The following is an 18,526-nucleotide window of genomic DNA, read 5'->3' as shown; positions in this document are numbered from 1 at the left end:
GATAAAGAGTCCAAAACTGATGTGGAAGTCCAGATATGGCCTCACCAAGGCTCTGTGTAATTGCAGCAAGACACTCCTGCTCCTATACTTGAATCCCTTCTCTATGAAGGCCAACAAAACATTTGCCTTCTCTACTGCCTGCTGTACCTGAATGCTTACCTTCCGTGACTGGTGTATGAGGACACTCAGGTCTTGTTGTTGCACACTTCCACACCACACTTCCACACAACACACTTCCACAGTTCAAGAAGGCAGCTCATGACCAACCTCTCAAGGACAATTCAGGAAGGACAACAAATGTTGCCGGCAACATCACAGCCCATGAATAAGTAATAAATAAATGTCAAAGGATTGATCAGAAATGAAAAAGCTATCAGTCCGAAACTGTTGAGAAGCCAGATCCACTAAAACACAGACTACGTCAAAATAATATACAATATTTTATTCATGTTCCCCTTATAAACATAGCATCAGATCCCAGCTCCCATTAAATTAACGTCGATATTTACACAGAGCTGCTGGAGTGGACAGCAATCTGGCTGTACATTGCATTCTTGGGTCTGCATCACAAACTGCAGCAATGTCCCACTGGCACAGTGAAGGATAAAAGAGTTTATTTTTGCCGGATCCACTTTCTCAGGAAGGGCATGTTTCCTGCTCCTCTGCTGATTTGGCCTCTTTCTCTTCGGCTTCGATTTCCTCTGTCGTGGGGATAGAGTTTTTCTTGGGCCTTCCTTTGGGCTTTGTCGGAGCATCATATCCTCCCTTCAGTACCTGCATTAAATAAATGGGTTTAAATACGGATGCCAACATCTGAGCAATCTGCGGCTGATAGCAGTGATTGAGAGGAGGTTACTTAAACACACCGCGGCCTAGAAATTTGATTGAAACCGGGAATGGGCAGGAAGAACACTGCACTGTTGGTATTGACTCAGGCAGCAAGAGATATCCCTGCTGACATTTCTAATAATGCAGTGGAACAACCAGTACATTGATGACATCCATAATGACTCTTGGAGGGAAGGCGTACTCTGGCTGTAGGCAACATGTGAGTATTTGTGTTGAAGGAACAAAGGAATCAAGGATTTCCAACACTACCTTGGAGGAACTGAGGCTGTGCAGAGAGGGACACAGTATTCCAGGAATTTCCTCCACCAGCAGTGGGAAAATATTTTATGTCAGTTCCTGGAGCACTGCACACAGGACATGACTCAAGAAATGTAACAATCTAACCCGACATGTTAAGGTAAGAAACTCTTATTCACTGCTCAGAAATGTACCTCTTGCAGCCTCATTAATAATCCCATTGACAGCACTCAAGAATTCCTATCCATCCTTCCCTTCTGCTTCTAGATTCATAGCATACATTCATTACACCTCCTTCTCCTCAAATCCACATGATACTATTACATCCCTCTTTTATTCTGTCTTACCTAGGGACTAACACCTATTCCACTAGAATAGCCACACATTCTCCCAACCCTACTCAATAACACACTATTCATGCAGAGAAGGCCAAATACAAATCCAGACAACAGACTGCCAACAGAAGTGGAAGATCTTCCCCTGCACACCCTCATGAAGAGGACATGCTGGTGACCCTGGGTAGGGGCAGAGGGGACAGTCATGGTCATTGAAGGAGACACTGAGCAAACTTTCTTCACAACTAATCCTCACTTGTCCCTGAACCCACCAGCTCAGCATGATGAAGCTTTCAACACCTACGTCTTGCCCTCTGTTCTCCCTTCATATCACAACATAACCTTTGTCCCTCTCTTTCAGCAGCTGCGGAATTGAAAAAGTAAAAAAGAGGCGCAAAGGGAGAGCATGAAGAGAGACTGGCAGCTAACACAAAAGTGAATCCAGAAGTTTTTGAAAGGCAGTGGGGCAGATTAGGGACAGAAATTGGGAATTTATGTATGGACCGAGACAGCAGAGCTGAGGTATTAAATTTGCAATTGTCTTTACCAAGGAAGAAGGTGCTACACAGGTCATGATTAAAGAGGAGGAAATTCAAACACTTTAGGAGTTTAATATCGACATTGGATAGGCTCTTTGTACGTAAAGTTGACCAGGTGCATTGTATTTCAGATATTTGGTGCATTAAGGGTTAAAACCTGGGTTAGTGTGTGTGTGACTGCTGCAGTCATGTTTCAAAATAAACCCTAGCTTGAAAGGCAAGTATATTTTGGGAGCCAGGGTGCAATTAAACCATCGTAAAACATTTGGGCTAATGGAGTTTTGTTGGATTAAAGGGATTCCCTATGCGGTTAATTAGATTCCAGTTTGGTAAGGTGATGTTGTTGCTCGGTGGAGCTAAGACATCAGACATTTTGCAGAAAGTAGTTCAGTTGTGAGCTGGATGAAGCTGTGACCAGAAGTGAAGTAGTTTGTTCTCACTGCAGTTCAGTTAAATAGATTGACAGTCTTTAAAGCAGTGCAAACTTGTCTGAGAACAAAGTACAGCTGAAACAAGCTGAGAAACAGCTTCTGAAGAAATACAGCCAGTGTTTCTGCATGAGTCTGACAGAGTCAGGTCTCGTCTTTAAAGCAGTGTCAAGAGATCTTCCTTTTTCAAAGAACATTTCTGTAAAGCCTGTATTCCTGACTGCTAATGGATTAATAGTGGATTGAGAGCTGAGGGTGTAAAGATAAGTCCAAAATCTGCAGACTAGCCAACTTGAGCTAGAACCAACAATTTGGGACAAAATTAATAGTCACTTGGGTTAATGCAGGTTAATTAAGGAAGGTGGATTTGTTAAGGACAAATTGTGTTTAACTGAACATCTGGAGATTTTTGAAGAGGGAACAGAGAGGATTGATTAGGGTAATGCTGTTGATGTGGTCTACATGGACGTCCAAAGGGCATTTGATAAAGTGTCACTCACAGACTTGTGAACAAAGTTATAGCCCATGGAATAACATGGATACAAAATTGACTGAATGACAGGAAACAGAGAGCAGTGAATGGGTGTGTTTCAGACTTGAGGAACGGTTGTAGTGGAATTCCCCAGGTGTCGGTATTGGGATTCTTGCTTTCCTGATTATACGTTAATGATCTAGACCATGGTGTACGGGGCACATTTTCAAAATTTGTAGATGATACACAACTTGGAAGTATTGGGAACGGTAAGGTGGATAATGTTCGAAAGGACATAGGCAAGTTGGTAGATGAAATTTAATGCAGAGAACATAGAACAGTACAGCACAGAACGGGCCCTTCGGCCCTCGATGTTGTGCCGAGCATTGTCCGAAACCAAGATCAAGCTATCCCACTCATTGTCATTCTGGTGTGCTCCATGTACCTATCCAATAACTGCATGAAAGTTCCTAAAGTGTCCGACTCTACTATCACAGCAGGCAGTCCATTCCACACCCTAACTACACTCTGAGTAAAGAACCTACCTCGGACATCCCTCCTATATCTCCCACCCTGAACCTTATCGTTATGCCCCCTTCTAACAGCTACATCCACCCGAGGAAATAGTCTCTCAACGTCCACTCTATCTATCCCCCTCATTATCTTATAAACCTCTATTAAGTCACCTCTCATCCTCCTCCGCTCCAAAGAGAAAAGCCCTAGCTCCCTCAACCTTTCTTTATAAGACCTATCCTGCAAACCAGGCAGCATCCTGGTAAATCTCCTTTGCACCCTTTCCAATGCTTCCACATCCTTCCTATAATGAGGTGACCAGAATGGCACACAATACTCCAAATGTGGTCTCACCAGGGTCATGTCTCGTTGCAGCATAACCCCGCAGCTCTTAAACTCAAGTCCCCTGTAAATAAATGCTAACACACTATAAGCTTTCTTCATGGCTCTATCCACTTGAGTGGCAAACTTCAGAGATCTGTGGACATGAACCCCAAGATCTCTCTGTTCCTCCACATTCCTCAGAACCCTGCCGTTGACCCTGTAATCCGCATTCAAATTTTTTCAACCAAAACAAATCATCCCGCACTTATCAGGGTTAAACTCCATTTGCCATTTTTCGGCCCAGCTCTGCATCCTATCAATGTCTCTTTGCAGCCTACAACAGCCCTCCACATCATCCATTACTCCACCAATCTTGGTGTCATCAGCAAATTTACTGACCCACCCTTCAGCCCCCTCCGCCAAGTCATTGATAAAAATCACAAATAGCAGAGGACCCAGCACTGATCCCTGTGGTACACCGCTGGTAACTGGTCTCCAGTCTGAAAATTTTCCATCCACCACCACCCTCTGTCTTCTATGTGATAGCCAGTTACTTATCCAATTGGCCAAATTTCCCTCTATCCAACACCTCCTTACTTTCTTCATGAGCTGACCATGGGGAACCTTATCAAACGCCTTACTAAAATCCATGTCTCCGACATCAACTGCTCTACCTTCATCTACACACTTAGTTACCTCCTCAAAGAATTCAATCAAATTTGTGAGGCAAGACCTACCCTTCACGGATCCGTGTTGACTATCACGGATTAAGCTGCATCTTTCCAAATGGTCATAAATCCTATCCTTCAGGACCTTTTCCATTATCTTCCCGAACACTGAAGTAAGACTAACTGGCCTATAATTACCAGGGTCATTCCTATTCCCTTTCTTGAACAGAGGAACAACATTTGCCACTCTCCAGTCCTCTGGCACTATCCCCGTGGACAGTGAGGACCCAAAGATCAAAGCCAAAGGCTCTGCAATCTCATCCCTTGCCTCCCAAAGAATCCTTGGGTATATCCCATCTGGCCCAGGGGACTTATCAGCCCTCAGGTTTTTCAAAATTGCTAATACATCCTTCTTCAGAACATCTACTTCCTCCAGCCTACCCACCTGAATCACACTCTCATCCTCAAAAACATGGCCCCTCTCCTTGGTGAACACTGAATAAAAGTATTCATTCAACACCTCTCCTATTTCTTCTGACTCCATGCACAAGTTCCCACTACTGTCCTTGACCTTCACCCTGGTCATTCTTTTATTTCTCACACAAGAGTAAAAAGCCTTGGGGTTTTCCTTGATCCGACCCGCCAAGGACTTCTCATGTCCCCTCCTAGCTCTCCTAAGCCCTTTTTTCAGCTCATTCCTTGCTACCTTGTAACCCTCAAGCGACCCTACTGAACCTTGTTTTCGCATCCTTACATACTCTTCCTTTTTCCTCTTGAGAAGACATTCGACCTCTTTTGTGAACCATGGTTCCCTCACACGGCCATTTCCTCCCTGCCTGACAGGGACATACCTATCAAGGACACGCAGTATTTGTTCCTTGAACAAGCTCCACTTTTCATTTGTGCCTTTCCCTGACAGTTTCTGTTCCCATGTTATGCTCCCTAATTCTGTGAAGTGATTAATCTTGGTGGGTAAAATGAACACAGACAATATAACAAACAATTCTTAAGGGGGTAGAGAAGCAGAGAGACCCAGGTGTATATGTGTATAATTGATTGAGGGTAGCAGGAGAGGCTGAGAGAATGATTCGTAAAACATAGAGCGGCGCAATTTAGTGGCCTCGTCACACCCGGCTTGGTATCAGGATGTGGCCATTGAATCTCACTGGAGGCCTCTCGTGAGATTCGCAATAGTCAAAAAGTCTTGCGAGATTCAACCAAACCTCATGAGACATCACAATCTGGATCTTGCTCTCATTGGGCGAGATTGGATGTAAATTCTATGATAATGATAATCCAGATCAGCATATTTAAATGAGCGTTCAGCAGATTCTCCTGGCGCCCGGGATCTAACGGCTGCACCTGGGAGACCTCGCCAGGGTGACGTTTAGTACTGGTCGGCAGCCCCCCAACCCCCACGCCGGGCAACCCCGGCCCAATCACAGGAGTGCAGAAATGCCAGATGGCACCTTTGCAGTGCTAACCTGGCACCCTGGCAGTGCCCATGACAGCTGGCAGTGCCACATGGGCACCTTGGCACTGCCAGGCTGGCACTGCCAAGGTGCCAGGCTGACACTGCCAGGGTACCGAGATGGCACCAGCAGTGCCAGGGCACCTCCCTGCCCAAAGGGCATGCAGCTATGACCCTCAAATCCCCTGTGAGACCCCCATGAGAGCCATTCCATCTTGTCCCCGTTTATAGGGACCAGGACAAAACGGCACCACCCGGGGTCTCTGAGGCGAAGGGGTTGAATCCCAAAGCCTCAGGTACCTCAGGAATCTGCACATTAGAGTAAGACTTATTGCCTCTCTCTAATATGCAAACTGGCTAAAAAGTGATCTCGCCTATTCAATGCAATCTCGCGAGGCGTTGGTAGATCCCGGGAGCAGCGTCTCCCGGCTTTCAACGTTCACGTTGCGCGAGCTGCTTTTCGGGCGCAGCATGACTGGAGGATCGCTCCCCATGTGTCTGTCGTGGCCATGTTATTAAAAGAATTTAGGTTACAGTATACAGATTATGGGTGGAATTCTCCAATCCTCCAACCGCGTGTTTCTCAGCGGCACACTGTTTGCTGGTGGCGGGATTCTCTCGTCCCATTGCTTGTCAATGAGATTTCCCACTGAAGCCTCACCATGCCACCATGCCAGCCACTGTGCCACCATGCTGACCTTGTGCTACAGTGCTGCCCTCGGACAGATTGGAGAAAGGGCGTTTTCCTTTGAAAAAAGAAGGCTGAAAGGGGATTTGATTAAGATTTGTAAGATCCTGAAGAGTAGGCAGTGGGAAACTGTTCTTGTTGGTGAGTGGATCACGAACCAGAGGGGACACCAGAGGTTTAAGGTCATTAGCAAAAGAAGCAATAGTGACATGAGGAAAAATGTTTTCACTTGGAGAGTGTGCTGGAGGCAATATCAATCCAGGCATTTAAAAGGGAATTGGATTGTTATCTGAAAAGGAAGAATGTGTGAGCTACGGGGAGAAGTGGAACAAGAAGAATTGCTTCTTCAGAGAGCCAGTGATCAGCTGAATAGCCTCCGTCTATGCTGAAACCAAAAGAGAAAATGCTGGAAAATCCTTGCAGGTCTGGCAGCATCTGTAGGAAGAGAAAAAAGCTAACATTTTGAGTCCAGATGACTCTTTGTCCTTCTGTGCTGTAACTATTCTGTGATTCTGAGTCTGTGGAGATCCCTCGATCACTTTAGGAACAGGAGACTGAACAGGAGACCAGATTTTCTGAAGATAAAGCATCACTGAATCTCACCATCACATGCGCGGCTCAGAGACTGTGACCATCAGGGATCTGGACCTGGTGTGTCATCATGTATAAATGCACAGGAGTCAGGATAAGGGAGTAATAATAATACATTTCCCTGAGGGAGAATATTAGAGGTGGCAGCATGTCACAGGAAGAGTTCATACTGAAGAGGTCCATAGAGGGTCTCATAGAATTTACAGTGCAGAAGGAGGCCATTCGGCCCATCGAGTCTGCACCGGCTCTTGGAAAGAGCATCATACCCAAGGTCAACACCGCCACCCTATCCCCATAACCCAGTAACCCCACCCAACACTAAGGGCAATTTTGGACACTAAGGGCAATTTATCATGGCCAATCCACCTAACCTGCACATCTTTGGACTGTGGGAGGAAACCGGAGCACCCGGAGGAAACCCACGCACACACGGGGAGGAGTGCAGACTCCGCACAGACAGTGACCCAAGCTGGAATCGAACCTGGGACCCTGGAGCTGTGAAGCAATTGTGCTATCCACAAGGCTACCGTGTTGCCCCACAGTAAAAGTCTAAAAGCAGACTTTGAGGGTGCGGGACCTTGAGAAAAGCTGATGGAAAACAATAGGTGCATTGGTCACTCTGTCAGTTCCACCTCACTCCAATACTCTGTACTCACTCTCAGAGCACTCGGAGGTCTAAGGCACAGTCCTAGGAGATCAGGAGATGAAACACATTGCCTTTCTTGGGTAAATCATGTCTGGTCTTGCATCACCCACTCCACCAATGTCCTTATTCATGCCACTTAGCCAGCTGGGCAAGACTGGTTAGCCCACCCTGTGAGGCTGCAATCTGTAGCCACGTAATGGAGGCTGCCCACCACAGCCACGGGGTCCTCAATGAAATCAACAACTTCCCACCTCTTAATCTGTAGGCATTAAGGAAACATTTCATGGGTGATACTAGTTTAGAGCAAGAGTCACACAAGGAAGACACACAAGGACTTGTACAAGGATTGATTGTGACATTTGTGTGAATTCATTTAATTTTTGTTCTGGATTTGGTGTTGCTGTTTAACTTTGTCATAGAAACCCTACAGTGCAGAAGGAGGCCACTCGGCCCATCAAGTGTGCACCGACCCTCCGAAAGAGCAGGCCCACTCCCCTATCCTATCCCCGCAATCCCATAACCCACCTAATCTGCATATCTTTGGACACTGAGGGGCAATTTAGCAAGGCCAATCCACCTGACCCGCACTGTCTTTGGACTGTGGGAGGAAACCGGAGCACCCGGAGGAAACCCACGCAGATATGGGGGAACGTGCAGACTCCGCACAGACAGTCATCCATTGTGGGAATGGAACCCGGGTCCCACAGTTCAAAGATGTGCAGGTTAGGTCGATTGGTCATGCTAAATTGCCTCTTAATGTCCAAAGATGTGCTGGTTAGGTGGGGTAATGGGGATGGGGTGGGGTGGGGGGGTTGGTAGGGTGCTCTTTCAAAGGGTCGGTACAGACTCAATAGAACAAAATGAATTCTTCTGCATTGTAGGAATTCTGGGCGGGATTCTCCGACCCTGCGCCGGGTCAGAGAATCGCCAGGGGGGTGGGCGGCACCGGAGAATCGGCGCCAATGGTGCCGGCGGCGTGACGCCGGTCGGGGGCCGCACCGGCGATTCTCCCCGCACGATGTGCTGAAAGCCTGCCGGGTTCAACCGAGTCCCGCTGGCGTTGTTATTGTGTAGTCCTACCCGGCGGGACCTCGGCGTTCTTGCTGTGGGGGGCAGCCTGGAGGGGGGTGGGGGGGGATCCGACTCCAGGGGGGGCGTCTCCATGGTGGCTTGGCCCACGATCGGGACCAAGCGATCGGCGGGCGGGCTTACCCCGGTGGGGGCCTATGTTCTTCCGCGCTGGGCCCCTGAAGATTTCCAACATGTTGCGTCGGGGCCGGCGCGGAGATGGCAACCCACGTGCAAGTGCGAACGCGCGCCGGCCATGGCACACATGCGCGAACTCGGCCCGGATCGGCTGCTGGAGCTGCGTGAGGCTTTCCAGTGTCGAGCTGGCCCCCTGTGCGGCGCAGGATCGCTGATACTAGGGGCCATATGACGCCGTCGTAAAACGCTCCGGCATTTACGACGGCGTGACCACTTAGCCCCAGGATCGGAGAATCCCGCCCTCTATGTTTTTATGGTAAAGAGCTATGGGAATAGTGGGTGTAAGAGGCATTGAAGTGTCCAATCAGCCATAATCGTAATAAGTGGCTCGATGGGCTGAATGGCCTCCTCCTATTCCTATGTTCCTGCCGAGAATGTAGAGAAACTGGCCATTTAGCCCAACAAGAACCTGCTGCTACCACACTTCCCGAACAGCATATGGTTCAGTTGTTTACTTCCTCAGATACTCATCTAGTTTCCCCTTAAATGCACCAATATCATTCTCATCAGCTACTCTCTGCGTTAACATGTTTCCATCATTCTCTGAGTAAAGGGGTTGCTCTTATATTCAATGTTGGATTTATTAGTGACTCTGTTATATTATGCCTCTTGTTTTGGAAGCAACTTTTCTCCATTTACAGCATCAAATCACTTTAGTAATCTTGTAAGACAGTGATCAGGTCACGCATCAATCTTCAGTTTTATACACAGAAGAGCCCTTGCCATTTCCGTTTTCTCCAATAGTCAATCCTTCTCCTTCTGATATCACAATTTACTGTTTCCATATGTTCCTATGTCCATCCTCTTATACTGATGGGATGAACGGGGAGACTCCACTCGCCATTGAAGCATATTACCCCACATCCATCTCATACAGATTGACTGCAGAGTTACTGCCAGAATAGACCAAACTTTCATCTCCTGATGAATGATGTTTTAGGATTCTATAATATTGCGGAATCTCCTACTGCCCGTAAGAACCAAGTCATGGCATCAACTGAGATCTCCCACCATCACTGGTCAGCCCTCTGGGAAAGCCAAAAGCTGCTTAACAAGCTTAGTCTAAAATACACCATCTGGATAAATCTCCACCTCCCCAACACATCCCAAAATCCCTGCCACTTCAGCACCTCTCCAAAAATAGAAGCGGTGATCTCTCAAACAAGAGAAAATGCAACCACATCTCCCCCTGACATTCAATGAAATTACCATTGCTGAATCCCCTCACTATCAACATCCTGGGAGTTACCATTAACTAGAAACTTAACTGGACTAGAAATATAAATACTACGGCTACAAAAGCAGGTCAGAGGCTACGAATCCTGCGGCGTGAAACTCACCTCCTGACTCCCCAAAACTTGTCCATCACCTACAATGCATATGGCAGGAGTGTGATGGAATACTCTCCACTTGCCTGGATGAGTGCAGCTCCAAGAACATTCAAGAAGCTTCACACCATTCACGATAAAGCTTGACTGGAACACCATCCACAAGTATTCACTTCCTCCAACACCGAAGCACAGTAGCAGCCATGTGCCATCTTCAAGATGCACTGCAGGAGCAAGGCTCCTTCGACAGCATCGTCGTCAAAACCCGTGACCTCTACTAGCTAGAAGGATAAGGGCAGCAGATGCCCGGGTCTACCACCACTTGCAAGTTCCCCTCGAAGACACTCGCCATCCTGACTAGGAAATATATCACCATTCCTTCACTGTCGCCTGCTCAAAATCCTGGAACTCCCTCCCTAACAGCACTGTAGGTGTGCCTACACCACATGGATTGTAGCGGTTCAAGAAGGCAGCTCACCACCACTTTCTCAAGCGCAATTAAGAATGGGCAAACAAATGCTGGTCTACCCAGCGACGCCTGCATCCTATGAAATAATTTTTTTTAACTGCCATAGGCTCTCTCTTTTGTTCAAAACATTTTAGTAAATTTACAACAATATGTTATATACCAACCAAAAAGCGGATTGCAAACTCTGCTCCAACATATCAAACACACAAACTGCACTCACCAATTTCTTCCATTTCATCCTTCGGTTCTGATACCAGGTTTTTACTTGAAGCTGAGTTAATCCCAGTGACTGTGCGAGATCTAACCTGAGAAAACACACACAGCAAAGTACATGGTGAGAGGGTAACTAGAGTGCATGGTGAGGGGGTAACTAGAATACATGGTGAGGGGGTAACTAGAGTACATGTTGAGGGGGTAATTACATTCAGTGGTGAGGGGTAATTAGACTACATGGTGAGGGGATAATTAGAGTACATGGTGAGGGGGTAACTAGTGTACATGGTGGGGGGGTAACTAGAGTACATGGTGAGGGGGAAACTAGAGTACATGGTGAGGGGGTAATTAGAGTACCTGGCGAGGGGGTAACTAGTGTACATGGTGAGGGGGTAACTAGGTTACATGGTGGGGGGTAACTAGAGTACATGGTGAGAGGGTAACTAGAGTACATAGTGAGGGGGTAACTAGAGTACATAATAAGGGGGTAATTAGAGTACATGGTGAGGGGGTAATTAGAGTACCTAGTGAGAGGGTAACTAGAGTACATGGTGAGGGGGTAACTAGAGTACATGTTGAGGGGGTAATTACATTAAACGGTGAGGGGTAATTAGAGTACATAGTGAGAGGGTAATTAGAGTGCATGGTGAGGGGGTAACTAGAGTTCATGTTGAGGGGGTAATTACATTAAATGGTGAGGGGTAATTAGACAACATGGAGAGAGGGTAATTAGAGTGCATGGTGAGGGGGTAACTAGAATACATGGTGAGGGGGTAACTAGAGTACATGTTGAGGGGGTAATTCCATTCAATGATGAGAGGTAATTAGACTACATGGTGAGGGGGTAATTAGAGTCCATGGTGGGGGGTAACTAGAGTACATGGTGAGGGGGTAACTAGAGTACATGGGGAGGGGGTAACTAGAGTACATGGTGAGGGGGTAATTACATTCAATGGTGAGGGGTAATTAGACTATATGGTGAGGGGGTAACTGGAGTACATGGTGAGGGGGTAACTAGTGTACATGGTGAGGGGGTAATTACATTCAATGGCGAGGGGTAATTAGACTACATGGTGAGGGGGTAATTAGAGTACATGGTGAGGGGGTAATTATATTAATGAAAATGAATGAATGAAAATCGCTTATTGTCACAAGTAGGCTTCAATGAAGTTACTGTGAAAAGCCCCTAGTCGCCACATTCTGGCGCCTGTTCGGGGAGGCTGTTACGGGAATTGAACCGCACTGCTCGCCTGCCTTGGTCTGCTTTCAATGTCACCGATTTAGCCCTGTGCTAAACAGCCCCTTCTAAATGGTGAGGGGTAATTAGACTACATGGTGAGGGGGTATTAGAGTACATGGTAAGGGTGTCATTAGAGTAGAAGGAGAGAAGGTAATTAGAGTATATGGTGACGTGGTAATTAGAGTACATGGTGAGGGGGATAATTAGAGTACAGGGTGAGAGGGTAATTTGAGTACAAGGTGAGAGGGTAATTAGAGTACATAGTGAGGGGGTAATTAGAGTACAAGCAGAGAGGGTAATTAGAGTACATGGCAAAGGGGTAATTAGAGTACATGGCAAGGGGGTAATTAGAGTACATGGTGTGGGGGTAATTAGAGTACATGGTGAGAGGGTAACTAGAGTACATGTTGAGGGGGTAACTAGAGTACATGGTGAGGGGGTAACTAGAGTACATGGTGAGGGGGTAACTAGAGTACATGGGGAGGGGGTAACTAAAGTACATGGAGAGAGGGTAACTAGAGTACATGGTGAGGGGGTAACTAGAATACATGGGGAGGGAGTAACTAGAGTACATGTTGAGGGGGTAATTACATTAAATGGTGAGGGGTAATTAGACTACATGGTGAAGGGGTAACTATAGTACATGGTGAGGGGGTAACTAGAGTACATGGTGAGGGGTAATTACATTAAATGGTGAGGGGTAATTAGACTACATGGTGAGGGGGTAACTAGAGTATGTTGTGAGAGGGTAATAAGAGTACATGGTGAGGGGGTAATTAGAGTACATGGTGAGAGGGTAATTTGAGTACATGGTGAGAGGGTAATTAGAGTGCATGGTGAGGGGGTAAATAGAGTACATGGTGAGGGGGTAATTACATTCAATGGTGAAGGGTAATTAGACTACATGGTGAGGGGGTAATTAGAGTACATGGTGGGAGGGTAATTTGAGTACATGGTGGGAGGGTAATTTGAGTACATGGTGAGGGGGTATTAGAGAACATGGTGAGGGGGTATTAGAGTACATTGTAAGGGTGTAATTAGAGGGTAATTAGAGTACATGTTGAGGGGGTAAATAGAGTACAAGGAGAGAGGGTAATTAGAGTACATAGTGAGGGGGTAATTAGAGTACAAGGAGAGAGGGTAATTAGAGCATATGGTGAGGTGGTAATTAGACTACATGGTGAGGGGGTATTAGAGTACATGGTGAGGGGGTATTAGAGTACATGGTAAGGCTGTAATTAGAGGACATGATGAGAGGGTAATTAGAGTACAAGGAGAGAGGGTAATTAGAGTATATGGTGAGGTGGTAATTAGAGTACATGCTGAGGGGGCAACTAGAGTACATGGTGAGAGTATAATTAGAGTACATAGTGAGGGGGTAATTAGAGTACATGCTGAGGGGGTAATTAGAGTACATGGTGAGGGGGTAATTAGATTACATGATGAGGGAGTAATTAGAGTACATGGTGAGGGGGTAGTTAGAGTACATGGTGAGGGGTAATTAGAGTACATGGTGAGGGGGTAATTAGAGTACATGGTGAGGGGGTAATTAGAGTACATGGTGAGGGGGATAATTTGAGAACATGGTGAGGGGGTAATTAGAGTACATGGTGAGGGGGTAATTAGGGTACATGGTAAGGCTGTAATTAGAGTACATGGTGAGAGGGTAATTAGAGTACAAGGAGAGAGGGTAATTAGAGTATATGGTGAGGTGGTAATTAGAGTACATGGTGAGGGGGTAATTAGAGTACATGGTGAGGGGGATAATTAGAGAACATGGTGTCGTGATAATTAGAGTACATGGTAAGTGCGTAATTAGAGTACATGGTGAGGGGGATAATTAGAGAACATGGTGAGGGGTTAATTAGAGTGCATGGTGAGGGGGTAATGAGAGTACATGGTGAGGGGGTAATGAGAGTACACGGTGAGGGGATAATTAAAGTACATGGTGAGAGGGTAATTAGAGTAGATGGTGAGGGGGTAATGAGAGTACATGGTGAGGGGGTAATTAGTGTACATGGTGAGGGGGTAAGTAGAGTACATGGTGTGGGGGTAATTAGAGTACATGGTGAGGGGGTAATTAGAGTACGTGGTGAGGGGGTAATTAGAGTACATGATGAGGCGGTAATTAGAATACATGGTGAGGGAGTAATTAGAGAACATGATGAGGGGGTAGTTAGCGTACATAGTGAGGGGGCAATTAGAGTACATGGTGAGGGGGTAATTAGAGTACATGATGAGGGGGCAGTTAGCGTACATGGTGGGGGAGTAATTAGAGTACATGATGAGGGGGTAGTTAGCGTACATAGTGAGGGGGTAATTAGAGTACATGGTGAGGGGGTAATTAGAGTACATGGTGAGGTTATAATTAGAGTACATGGTGAGGGGGTAATTAGAGTACATGGTGAGGGGGTAATTAGAGTACATGGTGAGGGGGTAATTAGAGTACATGATGAGGGGGTAATTAGAGTACATGTTGAGGGGGATAATGAGAGAACATGGTGAGGGGGTAATTAGAGTACATGGTGAGGGGGTAATTAGAGTACATGGTGAGGTTATAATTAGAGTACATGGTGAGGGGGTAGTTAGAGTGCATGGTGAGGGGGTAATTAGAGTACATGGTGAGGGGGTAATTAGAGTACATGATGAGGGGGTAATTAGAGTACTTGTTGAGGGGGATAAAGAGAGAACATGGTGAGGGGGCAATTAGGGTACCTGGTTAGGGAGTAATTAGAGTCCATGGTGAGGGGATAATTATATTCGATGGTGAGGGGATAATTAGAGTACATGGTGAGGGGTAATTAGAGTACATGATGAGGGGTAACTAGAGTACATGGTGAGGGGGTAATTAGAGTACATGGCAAGGGGGTAATTAGAGTACATGGTGTGGGGGTAATTAGAGTACATGGTGAGAGGGTAACTAGAGTACATGTTGAGGGGGTAACTGGAGTACATGGTGAGGGGGTAACTAGAGTACATGGTGAGGGGGTAACTAGAGTACATGGGGAGGGGGTAACTAAAGTACATGGAGAGAGGGTAACTAGAGTACATGGTGAGGGGGTAACTAGAATACATGGGGAGGGAGTAACTAGAGTACATGTTGAGGGGGTAATTACATTAAATGGTGAGGGGTAATTAGACTACATGGTGAAGGGGTAACTATAGTACATGGTGAGGGGGTAACTAGAGTACATGGTGAGGGGTAATTACATTAAATGGTGAGGGGTAATTAGACTACATGGTGAGGGGGTAACTAGAGTATCTTGTGAGAGGGTAATAAGAGTACATGGTGAGGGGGTAATTAGAGTACATGGTGAGAGGGTAATTTGAGTAAATGGTGAGAGGGTAATTAGAGTGCATGGTGAGGGGGTAAATAGAGTACATGGTGAGGGGGTAACTAGAGTACATGGTGAGGGGGTAACTAGAGTACATGGGGAGGGGGTAACTAAAGTACATGGAGAGAGGGTAACTAGAGTACATGGTGAGGGGGTAACTAGAATACATGGGGAGGGAGTAACTAGAGTACATGTTGAGGGGGTAATTACATTAAATGGTGAGGGGTAATTAGACTACATGGTGAAGGGGTAACTATAGTACATGGTGAGGGGGTAACTAGAGTACATGGTGAGGGGTAATTACATTAAATGGTGAGGGGTAATTAGACTACATGGTGAGGGGGTAACTAGAGTATGTTGTGAGAGGGTAATAAGAGTACATGGTGAGGGGGTAATTAGAGTACATGGTGAGAGGGTAATTTGAGTACATGGTGAGAGGGTAATTAGAGTGCATGGTGAGGGGGTAAATAGAGTACATGGTGAGGGGGTAATTACATTCAATGGTGAAGGGTAATTAGACTACATGGTGAGGGGGTAATTAGAGTACATGGTGGGAGGGTAATTTGAGTACATGGTGGGAGGGTAATTTGAGTACATGGTGAGGGGGTATTAGAGAACATGGTAAGGGGGTATTAGAGTACATGGTAAGGACGTAATTAGAGTACATGTTGAGAGGGTATTAGAGTACATTGTAAGGGTGTAATTAGAGGGTAATTAGAGTACATGTTGAGGGGGTAAATAGAGTACAAGGAGAGAGGGTAATTAGAGTACATAGTGAGGGGGTAATTAGAGTACAAGGAGAGAGGGTAATTAGAGTATATGGTGAGGTGGTAATTAGACTACATGGTGAGGGGGTATTAGAGTACATGGTGAGGGGGTATTAGAGTACATGGTAAGGCTGTAATTAGAGGACATGATGAGAGGGTAATTAGAGTACAAGGAGAGAGGGTAATTAGAGTATATGGTGAGGTGGTAATTAGAGTACATGCTGAGGGGGCAACTAGAGTACAAGGTGAGAGTATAATTAGAGTACATGGTGAGGGGGTAATTAGAGTACATGCTGAGGGGGTAATTAGAGTACATGGTGAGGGGGTAATTAGATTACATGATGAGGGAGTAATTAGAGTACATGGTGAGGGGGTAGTTAGAGTACATGGTGAGGGGTAATTAGAGTACATGGTGAGGGGGTAATTAGAGTACATGATGAGGGGGTAATTAGAGTACATGGTGAGGGGGATAATTTGAGAACATGGTGAGGGGGTAATTAGAGTACATGGTGAGGGGGTAATTAGGGTACATGGTAAGGCTGTAATTAGAGTACATGGTGAGAGGGTAATTAGAGTACAAGGAGAGAGGGTAATTAGAGTATATGGTGAGGTGGTAATTAGAGTACATGGTGAGGGGGTAATTAGAGTACATGGTGAGGGGGATAATTAGAGAACATGGTGTCGTGATAATTAGAGTACATGGTAAGTGCGTAATTAGAGTACATGGTGAGGGGGATAATTAGAGAACATGGTGAGGGGTTAATTAGAGTGCATGGTGAGGGGGTAATGAGAGTACATGGTGAGGGGGTAATGAGAGTACACGGTGAGGAGATAATTAAAGTACATGGTGAGAGGGTAATTAGAGTACATGGTGAGGGGGTAATGAGAGTACATGGTGAGGGGGTAATTAGTGTACATGGTGAGGGGGTAAGTAGAGTACATGGTGTGGGGGTAATTAGAGTACATGGTGAGGGGGTAATTAGAGTACGTGGTGAGGGGGTAATTAGAGTACATGATGAGGCGGTAATTAGAATACATGGTGAGGGAGTAATTAGAGAACATGATGAGGGGGTAGTTAGCGTACATAGTGAGGGGGTAATTAGAGTACATGGTGAGGGGGTAATTAGAGTACATGATGAGGGGGCAGTTAGCGTACATGGTGGGGGAGTAATTAGAGTACATGATGAGGGGGTAGTTAGCGTACATAGTGAGGGGGTAATTAGAGTACATGGTAAGGGGGTAATTAGAGTACATGGTGAGGTTATAATTAGAGTACATGGTGAGGGGGTAATTAGAGTACATGGTGAGGGGGTAATTAGAGTACATGGTGAGGTGGTAATTAGAGTACATGATGAGGGGGTAATTAGAGTACATGTTGAGGGGGATAATGAGAGAACATGGTGAGGGGGCAATTAGGGTACCTGGTTAGGGAGTAATTAGAGTCCATGGTGAGGGGATAATTATATTCGATGGTGAGGGGATAATTAGAGTACATGGTGAGGGGTAATTAGAGTACATGATGAGGGGTAACTAGAGTTCATGGTGAGGGGGTAATTAGAGTACGTGGTGAGGGGGTAATTCGAGTACATGGTGAGGGGGTAATTAGAGTACATGGTGAGGGGGTAATGAGAGTACATGGTGAGGGGGTAATTAGTGTACATGGTGAGGGGGTAACTAGAGAACATGGTGGGGTGATAATTAGAGTACATGGTGAGGGGGTAATTAGAGTGCATGGTGAGGGGGTAATGAGTGTACATGGTGAGGGGGTAATGAGAGTACATGGTGAGGGGATAATTAGAGTACATGGTGAGAGGGTAATTGGAGTACATGGTGAGGGGGTAATGAGAGTACATGGCGAGGGGTAATTAGAGTACATGATGAGGGGTAACTAGAGTACATGGTGAGGGCTAATTAGAGTACCTTGTGAGGGGGTAATTAGAGTACATGGTGAGGGGGTAATTAGAGTGCATGGTGAGGGGGTAATGAGAGTACATGGTGAGGGGATTATTAGAGTACATGGTGAGAGGGTAATTAGAGTACATGGTGAGGGGGTAATGAGAGTACATGGTGAGGGGGTAATTAGTGTACATGGTGAGGGGGTAACTAGAGAACATGGTGGGGTGATAATTAGAGTACATGGTAAGTGG

The 18,526-nt window shown here is 46.1% G+C and overlaps 1 protein-coding gene across 2 annotated transcripts in view; it reads right to left on the bottom strand.

Moving 5' to 3' along the window:
• Positions 1–444: 444 nt before the first annotated feature.
• The window catches only part of barx2 (BARX homeobox 2), a 124,671-nt gene continuing 106,589 nt past the window's right edge, over positions 445–18,526 (bottom strand). The window contains exons 3-4 of one of the 2 annotated variants that reach the window (XM_072486845.1): positions 11,045–11,124; positions 445–774 (exon numbers count right to left, since the gene is read on the bottom strand). In XM_072486845.1, coding sequence (XP_072342946.1) covers positions 755–774; positions 11,045–11,124 — 100 coding nt within the window. In that variant the 3' untranslated portion in view covers positions 445–754. Of the gene's footprint in view, positions 775–11,044; positions 11,130–18,526 lie in introns of both variants that reach the window. The other variant, XM_072486844.1, reaches the window with a different exon arrangement.

Source organism: Scyliorhinus torazame, chromosome 21, assembly GCF_047496885.1.
Source record: "Scyliorhinus torazame isolate Kashiwa2021f chromosome 21, sScyTor2.1, whole genome shotgun sequence".
In the NCBI taxonomy this organism is placed as follows: Eukaryota; Metazoa; Chordata; class Chondrichthyes; order Carcharhiniformes; family Scyliorhinidae; genus Scyliorhinus; species Scyliorhinus torazame.
The sequence above is the reverse complement of the archived record's forward strand: the minus strand, read 5'-3'. Positions and strand labels throughout refer to the sequence as shown.